Here is an 18063-nt window from a genome sequence, read left to right on the forward strand (position 1 = left end):
ATTTTAATGATGGAGGTAAAAATACTCAGGTTTCCAGTTGCTATCTCAATGTACTTGGAAACAAATTCAGATTCAAACACATCTATTATAAGCCCACTAGCTAATCAGGCAGGTTACTAATAATGCATTAAATATGGGAATTTGAAAAGTGCCTGCATGATTTAGGAGCACAAGTCCCATTGAAAAATGTATTGAAGTTGGATTTTCAAGGTCAGTGCTGTTTGTTACCTTTTGCAGCTCCCTCATCTTGGACAGTGGAACTAGGTTAGTCTATTTCACTTTTGCTTCTGGTCAGTTTCACTGTCAGTTCTCATGAATCAGCACAAGGCTGCAATATTCAGGTGGCAGATTCTTGCCAAGAGAACTATTTGAATACAAACAAAAAGCTGTTTTCATTGATGTTTTATAATAGACTAAAATATTTCTGTTCATATTAGGTTTCCAATGAAAACAATCAAAATGCTAGGCCCACAATACCTTAGAGTGTCTCTTTAACAGAGTCCCATGTGCAAAGCAGAGGGCTCATTTGTATCAGTCATAGAACCAAGTTCCCCCGTATAAAAATATACTGTGGTATTTTAGTTATGGCCTCAAAATACAGTAGTTGACAACAGTGGGTCCTGTAGCATTCTGTAGGATTTTAAATTGTTAGGTGTCACCTTTACCAGTACTTTTTGTCCACATTATAGTCTTAAACCCATAAACACTTATGCACCAATCCTGCACCATCAAGGAGGGCTTGGTGACTGCTGCACCTAGTGAAGGTAATGTGTTTCCACACAGGTGTTCTGTTGTGCACAGTTGGGGCCTTATGTTTAGGCATAGAGCACGCTATTGCGAGAAATCCCATTGAAGCTAATGGGACAATTGACAGCAGTAAGGGTGGGGAGTATTTGCAGGATAATCCTCTGAGGTCGAGCCATGCAGGCCACAGCAGGGTTTAAAATGCAATTATTAGATCATAGTTAGAGTGCGGTTTCCTTGACCAGTGTAGAGTTTGTTTTTCCCGAGAGAATCCAGTGGTTAAATAAATGTCCCCTTTGTCTCTTATAGCTCCATTTGTCTAGTACAGTTCTGGGGAAAAAAATCTCTTTCCATATTGGCAAGGGAAACTATACAAGGACTCTGCTAGCAAGAGCCACTAAGAAAATTCTAGCCATATGATGCAAAGGGCCATAAGTAGAAAGTTTTCTGGACATACTGACCCGGATTTCTCTTCTGCCTTTTTACCAGTTGTATATCGGTCACTGAAATTAATGGAGTCATATAGTTAGAAGGTAGTGGAGAATCAGACCCAAAGATTTGGGGCCATATCCCCATCTGGTATAAATAAATGTAGCTCCATTCAAGTTAATGGATGAGATCCGGACTTTTATTAATTATTCTTATTCTTATTATTGGAGTTGATTGAAAATTTTCCAGTGAAACTTTTTTTCCCCTGACAGAAAATGCCTTTTTGACCAAAATGAACAATTTTGCAAAAAAAATTTGTTTCCATTTTATTTGATTTTTTTTTTTTATTAAAAAAGAAAAGACATTTTTCAATTCTTTGGGAAAAAATTTCATTGGAGGGGGAAAAAAACTCTCCACTCTTTATCCCCTTTTTACTTCAAAATATTTTGTTGGAAAAAAAATGAAACCATTCACAGAAAAGTTTGAATGAAACCATTTTTCAATCAGCTGTAGTTATTATTAGAGTTTCTGGTTTCCGGGGGAAAAAAAACCAACGAACCAGAAAATTACAGAATAAGGTTCTATCAAATATACACAGCTGAAATAGACAACGTTTGCAGAATTGAGTTCTGTGTGTGGAAGCGACTGAGAAACCCTAAAGATCCATTAATTCATTGTGGGGTACAACCCCAGAATGTAGAGCCTTTTGGGGAGCTTTTAAAAACAACATTGAATCAAGGAAAACAATTGTTCAAACCACTAACGAAACAGGATTTTTACTCCTAAAAATGTAGCTAGTGTTTGCCTAAAAATAACCATCAGATTATCAGAAAAAGAAATAGAATTAACATTGCAAACCAGAATGTCTATTTACACGTTATGAACCAGAGCGTCAGCTGGTGTACATCCCTGAAGCTCTACTGAAATCATTGGAATTATGACAAGTGACACCAGCTGAGAATGTGGCTCATGACTTTGTAATGTATTTCATGTCTTAATTCTACTCCACAAAATGAAATATCTGCTCCTTTCAGATAGATGAGCTGTGAAATGAGCATGATTTCCCTGTTGATACTCTGTGAAATTTGTTACATTTTCTATACTTTGGTTTTTAATGAAATTAAACAATACACACACAGAAAAATAAAATCCTCAAAATTCACACCTGAGTTATACAAACTGTCCTCCCAGGAATGGAAGAACATACCACAAAGAATGGGAAAGCTATTTACATGTTAATAATTCAGCCAAAATGCTCGGCACGTACACACACACACAGACAAACTTAGGCAGGTCTTGTTGTTTGGTAGCTGATGAAGCCCAATGGATAAATAAGAGGGAAGCAAAATAAACATGAGGCGAAATCCTGGGGCAAAACTCCTGTTGGCTTCAAAGGAGCCAGAATTTCACCCATGATGTCTAAGAGTGACAGCCACCCAGGGAGCAGTGGGGCAAGGATTGGAGCTGAGCGATGACCGGAGCAGTGTCTTAACAAATAAGGTGCTTTTTTTTTTTTTTTAATGGAAGACAAAAAGGTAAAGAGGCACCTGGCTCTAAACATTTAAAGAAAGCAAGAAAAGAGCTTTAGGAAAGGGGCAAACCATTGAGTAGGTTGAGCAGGGAATAAAGCACAATGACATTAACCTGGGAAGTCGATAGGATACCAAAGCTCACATCTAGATGCAGGCCTTTGGTGAAATGACCGTGGTAACCTGGGTTCAGTTCAGGGGTTTCTGGGATGTGGGTGCGGACGGAGGGGTGTGGGTTCAGATACGGCACTGCAGACCCTTCTCATGGGAAGCTCTGAAATGAGCTAGGAGAAGGAGGAGTGAGATATGGAAATCCATCCAGATTAGCTATTGCCAGACAATACAGAGCATCGCGGAGATCCGCACACGTTGGACAGTGTTTGGTGCCGCTATGGCTAAGTTAGGGATTGTTTTGGTTAACACCTAGAAGGGTGTTAAATTTCACTGCTGGAGTTGAGAATCTCCTGGGAGGCTCAGTTACAGCTCGAGTCTCTAAACAGTTCAGCTGTGCTGGGCTCCCATAAGCAAGACCTTCCTTCTGCTGCACTTTGAAGGCACCGTCGCTCCAAACTTTGGTCCATGGCTAGAAGTCAGGGCTCCCTTTGTGCATGATGGAGCAACAGCCTCAATGGAGGTAAGTGGGTTGATTCCATCGGTACCAAGATCTGAAAAACAAAGGCAACAACAAACACGAATGTACCATTATTTTCCTTTCCCCTGAAACGGGAGCCCATCATTATTTCATCTGTAGCTCTACTTAGCCAGCAACCGATCCTCTAAACCCAACTGGGGGTTCACAGCAAAACTCAGGGTGGGTTGCACTATAACCAAGCCAGTCTTCTCTGAATGGCCAAGAAGCATCTGCCATGCTCAGATTTCATGCACGCGGAGTCACAGGGGCAACGTAAGACCAGATCCTGCCTCGTCGCAGGTGTACAGGATCAGAACAAGTTCCTCCATGAGTCAGGAGGTACAGCAGCTGCTGCAACACCCAACACGCTCTGGGTTTGCTTTCTGCTAACTTGTCGCCGCTGTCATGAGCAATGCTGGTTGGGAGCAGGAGCAGCAGTGACCCGGGGAGGAGAGGGACACCAGCAGCAGCACTGAACTTAGTTGCGGGGCATGTGATGAGAAACAGCTAGAAGGGCTTCGCCCCAAAGCACGGGGAATCTGCTGGGGACAGAACAGACAAAGGAAATGTATCCCCAGCTTTATCTGTGGGTGGACACAGCGGGTCAGTCCCTGGGAGGGCAGCTTGGATGCAGAGGAGAGGGTCTAAGTAGGAGCAACAGCAAAATACATCTTCTCTTCCTCTCTCCTTTCCCCCACTGTGCCTACCACATACAGGAGGAAAGCATCACAGCCCCCATACCTGCTCACATGCCGAATTTTTGCTAGCAGGTGATTTCAAAGAAATGTGGTCTTTCCTATAAGTCTGGAAGCAGAAAACAGCCATTCCCCATGGACTCTCAGAGTGAGCATGAAACCACCACAATGGAATGACCTCATCTAACTTGGTTTTTCTAAAGGCCATCACTACAGTATGCAGCGAGCCCTGAATGTTCTTCTCGAGGGTCCTGTTTGCTCCGCCATGCCCTGGGCATTAGTGCCAGGTGCTCCCCATCGCCTTACCCAGAAGGATTGAAGTTGGACGAGTTCATTGTGGCTTTGGAGTTGCTCTGGGATGCGCTGGGGCTGCTGGCATGGAGCCCTGTACTGGGGGATGAGGGCCTGCTGGTGTTCCCAGGGGAACACGACGATGTTACTGCACGAGAAGAGAGACAAGAATGAGGCTCACCTCTTCTTTCTTACTGGGGAGCAGGCGCATCTGTCCCACTGCTCTCCTTATTCCTTGGCTTGCTGCAATAGCGAATGCATGTTAACCGTGCCCTGGTCTGACAAGCTAGACACCCCTACACAAGAGGTCAGGGGGCATCCTCCTTGCAGCAAAGCACAGCGACTGGAGCACATGGTTCCTCCAGTGTGAGATCTGCCACGTCTCTGCTGAAGAGACGCCAGAATCTTCCTCCAAGGACACACCCCGTGGAGCGTGTTCCCAGCCCCAAACCCTCTGCCAGAACTTGGAGGCAGCGGCAAGGCGGGTGGGAGGGAGGCAGATTTGGGGATAGAATGGAAGGAAGGAAGGAAGGAAGGAAGGAAGACAGCAGAAGGAAGGGGGAGAGATTGGGTGAGAGCAGGTGAAGGAGTTTAAAAAGATAAATAAATCCAGGCTGGGGAGTTGAGTCTTGTTCCGAAGCCCTTCACATTGGCACAGAGAGACTTGAGCCCCTATTATAATTATCGTCATCATGCCTAGGAGCCCCTAGTCATGGAACAGGACCCCTCTGCGCTAAGCGCTGCACAGACACAGAACAGACACACAGTCCCTGCTCCAAAGAGCTGACAATCTAAGAATCAGACGAGAAATAGATCGATCCGGAGCCAGCTCCTCTCAAAGTTCAGGAGTATTTGGATCCAGGGTTTTGCTCTGGTCTCTTCCATCCCTAGATATCAGCGTTTGCCTGCGAGAAGACAGGAAACATTCCGCCCCGGGGGAATTTCCTCTACTTGGCCAGAGTGAAGATGCGGATTCTACCATCTGCACCCCTCGCTGCTGAACTGGTCATGTCAGGCAGCTAATTGCAGTCAGTCCAGGAGTCCATCTAGGATGGTCTGCAAATGTTGAAATGCAAGCAGCCTTTGGATCAAATATAAGGTCTAAGTACTGATCGGCGGCAGAGCAAGAGGGAATTTGCTATCAGTGAAGGAAAGGAGAGAGCAGGGCCGGCTCCAAGCACCAGCCCAGCAAGCAGGTGCTTGGGGCGGCCAACGGAGAGGGGCGGCATGTCCCGCTCTTCTGCGGCAATTTGGCGGCGGGTCCCTCTGGGAGCGAAGGACCCGCCGCCGAATTGCCGCTGAAAACTGAAGCGGCGGTGGTAGAGCAGATCGTGATCGTGGCTTTTTTTGGTTTTTTTTGGTCCACTTTTTTTCTTTTTGCTGCTTGGGGCGGCCAAAATCCTGGAGCCGGCCCTGGGAGAGAGGCATCAATCCTTGAGCCAGGCTTACCTGTCCCAGGCATGGTGCTGTGGATTGGATTGACTGAGAGGGGGCCCAGGGAGCCTGAGGTAGAGACCTGGAAGGGAACAGAAGCCAGCAGTGAATTAGTGACACACAGTTATTAATAAGAACATAGATCCCAGAGTGCCATTCACTTAGTAGTACACACCGTCACGGACTCACCTCCCATTCCCACAGGAATCCCTTAGTCTACTGTACACACACCCACATAGATTTCTTATTCAGATACAGTTCAGATTCCCACATTAGTATTGCGAGAAAGGCACACCATTCCCCCTGGGCAGCATCCTGGACTGTGCATGTGTAGACGCCAATCCCTTCGTCCCAAACACACACAAACACGGGCTCACTCCAGGGCTGGGGCTCTCAAGTTTTTTCACAGTGCGGAGCCGATCTCAGAAGAGAGGTTGTCTGATGGACATCTCCTCTCCCATTAGCCGTCCCACAGGGTGGTTCCCCACTCACACAACGTTGCGGTGGTACTAGAACGGTTGCTTGCCTGGACACGTTATGTTTGGAAAACATTTACGTATTTTAAGTCGCCTTTCCCGTGATAGATGTTCTGGTCTGTTCCAAAAGGCTACGAGCTCCGGGCCTGAGTCTCCGTCATTTACATTGGTGTAACACGGGTGTTATTCAGAGCAACGTAGCTCCATTGGCTTCCCTGGAGTTACCCCGGAGTCACACCCGCATAAGTGAGAAGAGAAGCAGGCCCACAGTCCCCTCTGCTCTTTGTTTCATCCCCCCATCCCACTGCTTCTGTTTGTCTCAGCTGGAAACCAGGAAGAGAACCAGCACCATATAACCAGGCAGCTCGCTATGGCTCTCCAGCAAGATCTTGGGACCCTTCACCAACCACAGTTTGGGAACCTCTAATCTAAGGGAAAGACAGGCAGAGGGCAGCCTCCTTCACCAAAGGATGACAAGAGACCCCTATCTACTAAGCTGCTGCGTTCCGCAGAATCTACACACACTGCCCCTGTTCTAGGATTCCCACTCCCAGCCATAACAAATCAGACCAGGGGGGCATCTAGACTGTCTCCAATAGTGGCCAGCACCAGATGCCTTTGAGGAAGGTGCAAGAAACCCTGCAGTTATGGGATAATCTGTCCAGGAATTTTTCCCCCCAATCCCTAATATTTAAAAATTGGCTTATGCTCTGAAGCATGAGGGTGTTATAAGCTTTGGAATTGGGCGGTTTGCTTGTTTATTTTCAAACAAAAACCAATGTGCACAAGTTTTTGAAAACACTGGGGTTTTTTGGGGGGGGGGGGGCATTCTCTGACTGGCTCCACAGCTCAGTGGAGAATTTTTTCATCAAAAATATCTTCCGATGAAAAACATTTTCAGGTAAAAATTGCCAACGTTTTTTCATGGTTTTTGACCAGCTTTGCTCCCTGCCTCTGACTGGCAAAGCTAGTCCCATTTTTCTGTTTGGGCAAAATTCACCCCAGTGCAGGGGGACTAGAAGCGCTGCTGAGGATCTCAACATGGGGCTTAAATCTGGTCTACACTACAGTTAGGCTGACAAAAGGCAGCTTACGTCAACCTAAGGAAGGGTCTACATTAAAATTTCTCTCCCACCTTGCCTGCTACACCAACTTAATAACTTCACCTCCACGAGAGGCATAGAGTCGACGTAGTTAGGTCAATGCAGTGTCACTGTAGACACTGCATTGCTTACATTGACTGTTGCTGGCTTTCAGAAGCTGTCCCACAATGCCCCAAACTGACAATTCAATCAGTGCAAGTGCTCCAGGTGAAGATGCGCGCTGCTGACACAAGGAGCAAAGTGGAGACACACACAAGCGATGTAATTACTGTGGCAATTGTATGCAGATGTAAGTTAGAGCGACTACATTTTGGAGACGTGCCCTTATTTTCAAATTCTGTTAATTATCTGTGAAGAAACTTGGAGGTTTACAAACCTAGACCAAGATTTTCAAAAGCACTGAGCACATCCTTTGAAAATCAGGGCCCTTCCAGGCGTCTCAAGTTGGACGCAAAATCAGAGGCATCTTTAATCACTAGTCACTTTTGAAAATCGTGGCCTCGTTCTTAACGACTTCACTGAATTTTTTTCTTTTCAGGGGGCTGAATTTTATTGCCTGGTCTGGGGCTAGCTGCCAATTAAGATTTTTGTGGCTGTAATTAGTTTCCGGGAGGGAGGGGCGTCTACGCCTGTTTTTATTTGTATAAATTTAATCAAACAAATATAACAAATTGTTTGGCATGATCAGTGAATAGCTCGTGATCATACTTCAGCCAACAAGTTCATGGCAAATCTACTCACAAAAACTATTGCTTTGAATATTTATTGCTTGCAAGAAGCTTGTCCTGCTGTGCAACTGATGGCCAAAAGTCACATGGTATTTTGCTGCTCCCTGACTGGATGACTCCCAAACCCACTGAGATTTCAAGATGAGACTGTCCCTTGTGAATACATAATGACCGCCCTGCCCCCATATGAATCCCCAGCAACCTTCAGCACCGCAGAATAGACTCTTGCCACTTGAGCTCAGCTCATTAACTGGCAGCAGTATTTGGCTGTACCCACTCACCAGCAGATTACAAATACACTATTGAACGCATATTTGTGATGCTCTCTCTTTACACGATCGCCCTTTCCAACAAAAATTCACTCATGAAAACATTCATGGACAGTGACTAAAAGAGGCCACTGATACCGTCAAAGCTAAGGCGCTGAATGAGTGTTTGCAGACACTTCTGCAGCAGGATTCACCTGATACTGTAGCCAGGCCTATTAGACTGTCGACAAGCTACAGACCTGCCTTAATAGGAAACCTCTGGGTGCCAAGTCAAAGCCCGCAGCTACTGAGGTGGGCAAAGAAACAGGGAGTGTCTTTTATATGCAGTGCCCCCCATACTCGAGAGCAGCTCGTGCTCTGCAACGAGGCTACATAAGATTGTGCCACCTCCCCCTGGCACTGCCATGCACTCCGAAAAGCAGAGAGCCCTGTCTGCACATCAGGCTGGGAGCGGTTATAATGCTGCACTGCCAGGCTTGGCGAGGGGCGAAAGAAGCTGCAGCGACGGATGCCGCCTTCTGGTCTCAGATGCCCTGACCCAGCAGCGCACTTACATACGTGCTCAAGTGCCACTGAAGTTAAGCACATGCTTAAATGCTTTGCTGAACTGGGGCCAAAGGGGAGAAACATCACTCTAACCTGGGTCGTCATTTGTGGCTGAAGGCTTCACTTCCTGATTGGATGAGAACAAGTCCTGGAGCAGCTGTGTTAACTAACATGATGTTGAACACGACTTCGTGGGCAGTGTCACTTAGGCAAGGACTAGCTTTGTTTAACATCCTGTGAGCCGGTCATGGTTAGCCCTATGTTTCCTAGCTGGGTTTACCCAGTACCAGCGGGCACCTTGAACAGGACTTGGCTGTTTAAAGTGACTGCAAAGTCACATTTAACATCATGTTAGTTAGCACGGCTTCCTCAGGGCCATGCTCTAACACATCCTCATTTTCTAATCCCTTGTGTCTTGCTTCTAGGTGGCCCCTTCCATTCTCCCATCCTGATAAATTCTCCAGCCGCCACCACCTAATCCCATGGCAGGAGAGGAAAAGGGATAGACTGGTGGACGTGTACTCCACCCACTGTTCCAGAGCAATTCAGTGTTTCTTCTCCAATGTCCATTGAGATTGAAGCCTAGTGATGATGGTTTACGAGATAACAGCCCACTGAGATGAAGGGAGGCAGTTCTGAACTCTCAGAGATATTGTTTAAAACTCAGCCTCCATTAGCATTTGAAAACTTTTCTTTGCAACGGTAAAGGCTAGCAACATAGGGCCAGATTTTTAACTGGTGTAAATCAGCCTAGCACTTTACTGATTTACACCAGCCGGTGATCTGGTCTTTATTTTAAAAAAGAGCATAAACAATTGCATTCTACGGAGAGGGATGAGACCATCAGACAAGTGCAGCCTGGCATGCTGAATACCAGCTCAATCCATCCCCTGCACAGCCACATCTCCCACACCTTTCCCCTGGAGGTGCTGGGGAATCAGATGGTGTTAATTCCATCAACAGTACTCTTCCCACTGAGTCAGCGGTAACCAAAGCCCAGCTAGAGGGAACTGCACTGCAGGAAGTGAAGCTGATGATTCAGTAGATAATGCTCCTCCCACTGAGTCAGTGCTGAGCCAATGCCTCTAGGAGCCTCCAGGGTGCTGTTGAAAGTGCCGTATTTTTGGATGCAACTTAAAACGAAAAAAAGTCTTGCCCACTTGTTGTCAGGGTACTAGCCCCAGGAGTATTTGGATAATGGCATTCTGATTACCTAACCCTCTCGCTTTCTGTTTCATCTGTGAAGAGTTTGGGGCAAGGCACGCTTCCATGCCCTACAAATGTACGAGATCATCTGTTGCTGCCTCCTTTTCCTGCAAGCCACGTGTTTCCCTAGTACCCTGCTACACTTGCTGCCTTATGGAAAGTAACCAGTACCCCCTTGGTCCACCAGCTCTCACCAGTCTGGAGTTGTAGATGGGTGATTTTATGGGGGATGGCACTGGACAGCTGATCCGCTTCTCCTTCTGGCGCCGGTTACAGAACCAAACCCGAACCACTTCCTTTTCCATGGAGAGCTGCTCTGCTATCATGGAGATCTCCTCCGAGCTGGGCTTGGGGTTCTGGTAAGAGAGGACATTACGTGAACAAAGAAAACTCTGTAGAACTCATTTTACAGTCTCAGTGGGCTGTATGATCACCTGCTGTTTGAGTGGCAACAGGAGAGGAATCTGGACTTGGCTTTTCACTGGGGAGGGGAGAAGATTTGGGTTTCTCTATGGGAAAGGGTAGAGATCTGGTGGAAGGTCCACGTTTTGAGTCACACTGGTGAACGTCTAGTAGAGTCAGTGAGAATGCACAGGTGTACCCTCTATGCATATAAAGCACTGAGCCTCAGATCAGTATTTAAGGAGAAGCGGTCACATAAGAAGAAGCTAGGAAGCATAGTCTTGTGGTGAAGACACTGAACAGGGACTCAAAAGATCTGGGTTCTACTCTCTAGATCTCCCTCAGACTTTGTGTGACCTTGGGTGAGTCACTTAATCCCTCTGATCCGCATTTATAAAATGGGGATAATGAAACCTCCTTTCTTCCCGCCCCTCCCCCCCACAAGGTTAAACTCTTTGGTGCAGAGATACTCTCTATATGTTTGGACAGCACCTAGCAAAAAGGGGCTCCAATCTCAATAGGACCTCTAAATAATAAAGAAAACAACAGCTTAACACTAGGATATTGAGAAAGTTTCCCCTTTCTAAAGGAGCCCTAGAGCAGGAAACTCCATGTTGGCCAAAGTGGGCATGTTCCTGATAATTTGAGAGAGGCTGTCTATTGTTCTTTCACCAGCCCTAGGAGGATAAGTTTGATACAATCAGATTTAGGGCAGGAGGAGGGTAAAAACTGGAGCCCGTTGAAAATTTTCCATCTAAATTGTTTTTTTTGGAGGAAGATGGCATTTTCAACTGAATATGTTTGTTGGCAAGAAGTGTCTGCTTTCTGCAGCAAATTCTGATCTTTCTTTGAAAATCTGAATGTTCTGAAATTGAGAAGTTTTGATTCTAAAATGTCATCACGGTGCCACATGGGCACTGCAGTTCAAGTGCCTTGTGTTCCTATCCTCCTCTATGGGCTGATCTCCCCAGCTGGACTTTCATCTCCCACGATGCATCATAAAACAGACATAATACCATGGTGCATCATGGGAGATGCAGTCTGATAGGGAGCTCAGCCTATCAAGGAGGATGGGAGCTGAGGCACCCAAACTACAACGCCCATGATGCCATGTGGCAGTACTTCAAAATTAAAATATTTTGATTTTTTTGCCAAAAATTCAAAATTGTCTGTGGAACAAAATACCATTTTCCAAATAGCTCTAGTAAAATCTTCTTCTCTCTTTCCTAAAGCACTTACCTAGCTGATAAATAAGAGATTTTTTAGTTTGTTGGCAATTCTAAAAAATTGGAAAAAAAAATCATTTTGGGTCAAACCAAAACTGAATTTTTTTGAAATTTTTGACGAATCAAAGAAATTGAAACATTTCTTTCAATCTGAAATGAAACACTGCTTTTAGATGTTGAGCATCTGACATTTTGAAAATTTTTAAAGTAAAATGAAAGGAAATTTCTAAACAAAAAGTCATTTCCGATCGAAAAATTGAAAACTTGGCATTTAAAACAAAAAAGTCCAAATGAAGCATTTATATATATATACATATATTTAAACCCAAACAATCTGCTGAAATTGACATGCATTCGTGAAATATTTTGGTGTTCCCAAACCTGCCTTTTTCACCAAGAAAAGTTTCTAAGAAAAAAAATCCTGAAAGAAAAAAGAAAATGTCTCTTAGCTTAGGCCTTGGCTACACTCGGGACTTCACAGGGCTGCCGCGGCTCTCGCAGCGCGGTATGTACTCCACCTCTCCGAGGGGAGTAACTTGCAGCGCTGTGAGTGAGCGTGCAGCGCTGCAGGCTCTGATTACACTGGCGCTTTACAACGCTGTACTCGCTGCGCTCGGGGGGGTGTTTTTTCACACCCCTGAGCGCAGCAAGTTGCAGCTCTGTACAGCGCCAGTGTAGCCAAGGCCTCAAGAACTAGCAGGCATTTCGGGCTGGGAGACAGAGCTCACTACATGTGGTAAGATTTTCCCCTCACATCTTGAAATCTCTTCTCCAGCGTGGAACGAATGTTGGTCTCGATGCTGGTGCGTTTCTTTCTCTTCCGCCCGAACATCTCGCTCACCGAAGGGTAGGAATTAGGGGTACTCACGGAGGAGTCCAAAGGAGTGGATTCTGGGGAAAAAGAGGGAACAAAGGAATTCAAGACGATTTGGCAGCAGATATGTTCACGTTGTGAGGTGTTTTTTTTCTGAAGCTGACCACCTGTGACAACCTGCTGTCCTTGAAACTGAAAATGCCAAGAGTTTGTCCATGCCCCTGAGGCAAAAATGACTAAAGTCTGCAAAAGGGCCATCACAGAATCCTGAGTGTTGGCAGCAAATGTACTGAACATACGCCAGATGGTCTTAAGGACCTAGCTAGAGATCACTCCGCGTGGTGCTAGGTCTGCTTGGGGTTTGCCACAATGATCATGAAGATTTACTCGTGATTCATTGAGTTTTGCTCCTGAAAGCTGGCTGGGAACCACTACCCCTCCCTAAACACGTAAAAGATCCTGGCTCAGAATACTGTATCGGAACCCCTCCTTCCCCAGTGGTAACACTTTTAATGTTGCCCAAAATAGCCCCAAAACCCAGCTTCAATTGAGGCTGGTCAGAAAAGGTGGAGTGAATGTTTCCCCAAAATATTGTTTTCCACCTTTTTGGCGACGTTTCCCAACCAGCCACCTTGAGCACTACGTTTTCAACTGTCAGAAACCGGTGTCGCTCCACTGACTTCAATGGCGCCATGCTGATTGACACCAGCTGGGGACCGGGTTGGGCGTTTCGCCTCATGTTGCTGAGACATTCCCGGTTGCAATAAAATCAGCTGAATGTGTCCAGGTCACCACTGGATGGAATGTCACAGTCGCTCAAGTATATGTGGCTACAATGCCCCATAGTAGCTTTGCAGTCTATAAAGGATACATAACATAGGACTGCAGTGCTACAGGTAATAGGGTGTCTCTTGATAATAAATATCTAGCTCTCATAATCATGGTTCATCAGCAGATCTCAGGGCACTTTATAAAGGAGGTAATTGTCAATATCCCCCATTTAGAGATGGGGAAACTGAGGCAGAAAGTAGCAAAGGGACTTGCCCAAGGTTACCCAGCAGAGTAGCCAGGAAAAGAACTGAAAATCTCTTGAGTCTGAGGGCTACACGCTGATCAAAAGAGCCCACTACTTCGCAAGTGGCTGGAATAATGGGATGCCCTGTCTGTGTGGCTTAGCTCGCAACACCATGATAACCGGCGACGGGTTCATGATATTCAGGGCCGGCTGCAGGCACAAGCAGGTGCTTGGGGCGGCCACTCCGGAGGGGGGCGGCACGTGCAGCTATTCGGCGGCAATTCGGCGGACGGTCCCTCACTCCCGCTCGGAGCGAAGGCCCTCCCGCCGAATTGCCGCCGCAGATCGCGATTGTGGCTTTTTTTTTTGCCACTTGGGGCGGCAAAAACCTGGAGTCAGCCCTGATGACATTGTCTGTGACCCTCCCTTCTCCCTGCAAGTGTATGCCATTGGTGAGTGCGTGTTACAAGTCCCCCTCGGTGCCCAATTCTCAGAGGATAGGAGCCTGTGACTGCCCCAGTCTGGGAGCTTGAGCTGTAGCAGCTTGTGTTTTTTAGCTCTGGAGGTGCCTGGTTCGATCCCCGCTTTGTTGGCCAAGATGGCAGCCTTCACTCAAGCACGGTGTTGTGCCTTACCTGCATCGCTCAGCCACTTCTCCAGCAGGGGCTTGAGCTTGCACATGTTTTTAAAGCTCAGGTTGAGAGCCTCGAAGCGGGAGATGGTGGTCTGGCTGAAATCGTTGCCGTACAGCTTACCCATGGCCAGTCCCACGTCGCCCTGCCGGGGGAACCAGAATGAAAGGATTCGCTGAGAAAACCCACTCGCAGCTCCCCACCGTGTTGTTAATTCACTCCCAGGTCACTTCTACTGTAACAGCAAACCAGCTTCCTCACCCAGTCTCTTCCACCACTAGGGATAGACTCCCAGATCCTTCCTACACCCCAGTACGCACCAAAGAGGCTGACGGTAATTGTTATGCTTGGTTTGAGGTTACAGGTAATGTATCTTCAGGAGGGGTTTGTTCATCCATTGTTCATCTGCGCTTTCAAGGTGGTGTTCCCATAAAGTGCACATCTGTACAACTCCCCTCCATGCCCACATCTGCATCAAGCCCTCCCTTCTATACCCACATCTGCACCCAACCCTGCCCCTCCTCTTCATGCCCACATCCATACCCAATTCCCTCCCACCTTGTGCATCTTACTATTAAACCACTCATCATCAGACTGCCTTTTGCCCCTCACCTGGGTGAACCCCAGTTTGATTCGCCTCTGCTTGAAAGTCTTAGCAAACTTCTCCAGCTCCTCCAGGTCGCTGGGTTCGTCTGATACGGCCGAAGACGGCATGTGTTTTGCAACTTGCAAGTGCTGTGGCACCTCCAGATGGGGCTCTAAAGACGGCCCAGGGAGCCCTGAACGTCCCACTGCCTGTTAAAAACAAAACCAGAGTCACGACAACGGAAAAGCCACAGGATTTTCTGCACTGTCCTACCATAACAAACGTTGCTTGGTGTGGCTGTGTGCTGTTAAACAGCTGCCACATCCCACTGCTGAGGGGGCTGCATGTCAATGATGGGCAAAATGATCCTTCCAGAAAAGCGTGGGATGAGAAGGGTAAGTTGTTTTAGGGGAGGTGGGCTCAAAGTTCAGGATGTAGGTTGGGCCGTTATAATACAAAACCTAGGTCAGTAATGGGGAGCTGGCATTCATTGCGGGGAATGTCTATTAAATAACAGCAAATACCTGGAGTGAAGGGTGGGTATTTAAAAATGAAAGGCTGGACCCTTGACTCATCTGATCAGCTGCAAAAATCAAGGGAGCCGCTGTTTGAGTTACTAAGAAGGGCAAAGCCTTGTGGGTTGGGTGGTGACTTTCCAAACCCTGGCTGGGCTGACTTTGCGTCCCATCCGAGCCCCCCGCAAGCCTGGCGTGGCCTGGGGGAAAGGAAGATAAAAAGGTTTCTACAATAAGGGTTCTGCTTGATGCCTGTGGGGCGCAGGCCTGGGGAGTATTCAGTTTGCCTGATGAACGGAGGAAGGTTTTTGGCACCCCATGTAGAGTCACCTATGGAATTCCATTGCCTGCATAGAGAAGTGACCAACCAGAACCTCTACCTCCTCAAGAGCACTGCCTCGGCATGATCCCACTGAAGGCCGTAGAGACTTGAAGGATCTGAAAGAGCAGCTGGGAGGGGCACATGGCTCTCTCCAAATGGTGCCAGAAACTCAGGGCACAGTTGCCAAGAGCCCACAAGCGGGAATGAACAGAGGCCGCCGCAAAGGCAAACAAGTCATCAAAAGCAGATGCAGACTAGACAGGAAAGTCTTCAGAGGTTACTACTATTGTTTACATAGCACTTGCATCAGGCCAGGTGCTTGATGAGGCTGTAAAAGACACTGGCCTTGCCTTGAGGAGCTTTATGATCTAAGCAAACACATGCAGGGGCAAGGAAGGGAGGCAATAGGATGCAGTGGGAACGAGTGATGAAGTGCCCTGCAGCTGCAATTGTGATTGTACGGGGGCGTTACAAGCGCTGTGGATTGGGGGTGGGGAATAGGAACTTGTTGGATTCTTTGAAGAATGACATCTCACTGAGGCAAAGGCAAGCCAAGGGCTTCCCGGCCTAGGGAGTGGTTTGGAAGGGGTCGGAGAAGGAGATGGAAAGACGGGACGCTTGGGTGGAGCAATACATCCACAATCAGAAACCAGCACCCACCAAGTGGCACGGATTGTCCCCCTTGCTAGCAGCCTCAGCCAAGGCTGGAATGAGCTATAGAGATGGAATCCCTCTCTCGCCTCTCCTCTCTTGCGGGGTGGGGTGGGGATATTCACAGATAAAGGTGAATCCCCACAGCCTGGGCTGCAATCCACTTCCCTGGCGCAAAACGGCTGCGGATCCAGGTTCGCTGTTGACGTGATGCCCATAATCAGTTTGATCCCGCTTCCAGCTGAGGCAGCCAGAAAGTAGTTTACCTGTGATGCTAGGCTGGGTCCAGGCTGCGAGAGGATGAGGCTGTTCTGTTGCTGGGGAAAGGAGAGAATGTTTGGCTGCAGAGCTGATGAGAGAGGGAGAGAGAGATTCGATTAGACTGGCCTCTCCTTAAATATCTAGACAACTCTGTATCACACAGTACGGTCTCCATAGATCTCCAAGGTAAACATCATCTTCTCCATTTTACAGATGGGGGAACTGCATAGCATCATAGGTGTGCATAGCTTTTTGGGACCTGTGCTTAGGTTCTATGGGGATGGGAAACCTAGTACTGTTAGTTAGTAGATTTCTGTGCTTTGGTGCTGAAAGTCCCTGCATTCAAACCTCGGGGTATGTGTCGGGGGGTTGTTACGTGAGCACACCACAGTTGAATCATTGCTAGATCTTGGTACTTTAACCTACCAGGCCCATCTCCCTCCTGTTAATTATTATAATACTCATCACATCACATCTAAAATCTGACCAAGCTCTGTTGCGGTTATTGGGCCTAAATATTTACCCCTAACTGTAAGCTCAATTGTAAAAAGTTTACAAGGCGTCACAATAACTTATCATTTTTCGCCTGCTTGGGAATTAACCATGGAAAGTAGGTCAAGAAAGAATGTTTTGAACAGGTGCAAGGAAACCAGACACAGAGACCAAATTAGTCCAAACAGAAACAGATCTACTGATAAGATACAAGGTTGAGGTTGGACTTAATAAACAAGATGATGTGGGTCTGGAAATCAATGGATCAAAATTGGAGTGGCAGACACTAGGCCTAATAGGTGGACATAGTAACGAGGGGATGAATGATGCCTCCCACTTTTCCCCCCTTTTGGGGTTCTTCCAAGGAGACTTTGGAAATTTGTTTTCATCCCAACGCATCTTCACTTCCGAGCTCACATCTTGCCCTGGCGCATTTTAACTCATCTCATCTCCCCCAATCCCAACACAGAGGGAGTGGATCAGACAGACGGATTTTCTCCCCGAGAGGAAGACCATCAGGCCTTGCTCTTGTTCAAGGAAACTTGTTTTTCATCTGAGAGTCCTGAAAGCCATTGTATCATCATGACACCCCATCCTCAGCCAATCAGGGGGATATCCAATTGCCAGTGCCACAGAGGCATGCAAGATCCTGTTCTATCTCCCTTCTCTTTTGCGTTACTCTCTGCCCCACTATTTCTTTCCTCCTATTCTATCTAGGGTTGCTAATTTTGGCTAGATGGTTTCCTGGAGGATTCATCACATGACATAATCTTTAATTTAAGATTAATCTTTAATTCCTGGGGGGCTGGCAACCCTAATCCTCTCTCTGACTTTCTCGGCTTTTCACTGAATCCTGAAATCAACTCCACTGCATCAGCACAGCGAGACAAGATGGCCACAACCCTGCTCTGTCTAAGGGGGAAGGACCCAACCAGATGATGTCCCTGACCGGAACGTGAACCAGGGTCCAAGCACCCGGTGTCCTGGTCAACCTGCCAGCCAAAGCATCTCTTAGTAATTGACAAGCTGTCCAGTGCTCCAAAAGCTTCAACCAAAGCCATCGTTC

The 18063-nt window shown here is 47.0% G+C and overlaps 1 protein-coding gene across 1 annotated transcript in view; it reads right to left on the reverse strand.

Moving 5' to 3' along the window:
• Positions 1-1972: 1972 nt before the first annotated feature.
• The window catches only part of POU2F3 (POU class 2 homeobox 3), a 59856-nt gene continuing 43765 nt past the window's right edge, over positions 1973-18063 (reverse strand). Inside the window, exons 7-14 of the mRNA XM_034754649.1 lie at positions 16511-16593; positions 14783-14965; positions 14174-14315; positions 12464-12600; positions 10276-10437; positions 5769-5835; positions 4335-4467; positions 1973-3367 (exon numbers count right to left, since the gene is read on the reverse strand). Of these exons, the coding sequence (XP_034610540.1) occupies positions 3328-3367; positions 4335-4467; positions 5769-5835; positions 10276-10437; positions 12464-12600; positions 14174-14315; positions 14783-14965; positions 16511-16593 (947 nt within the window). The 3' untranslated portion in view covers positions 1973-3327. The remainder of the gene's footprint in view (positions 3368-4334; positions 4468-5768; positions 5836-10275; positions 10438-12463; positions 12601-14173; positions 14316-14782; positions 14966-16510; positions 16594-18063) is intronic.

This window comes from Trachemys scripta, chromosome 21 (assembly GCF_013100865.1).
Source record: "Trachemys scripta elegans isolate TJP31775 chromosome 21, CAS_Tse_1.0, whole genome shotgun sequence".
NCBI classification, from domain to species: Eukaryota; Metazoa; Chordata; order Testudines; family Emydidae; genus Trachemys; species Trachemys scripta.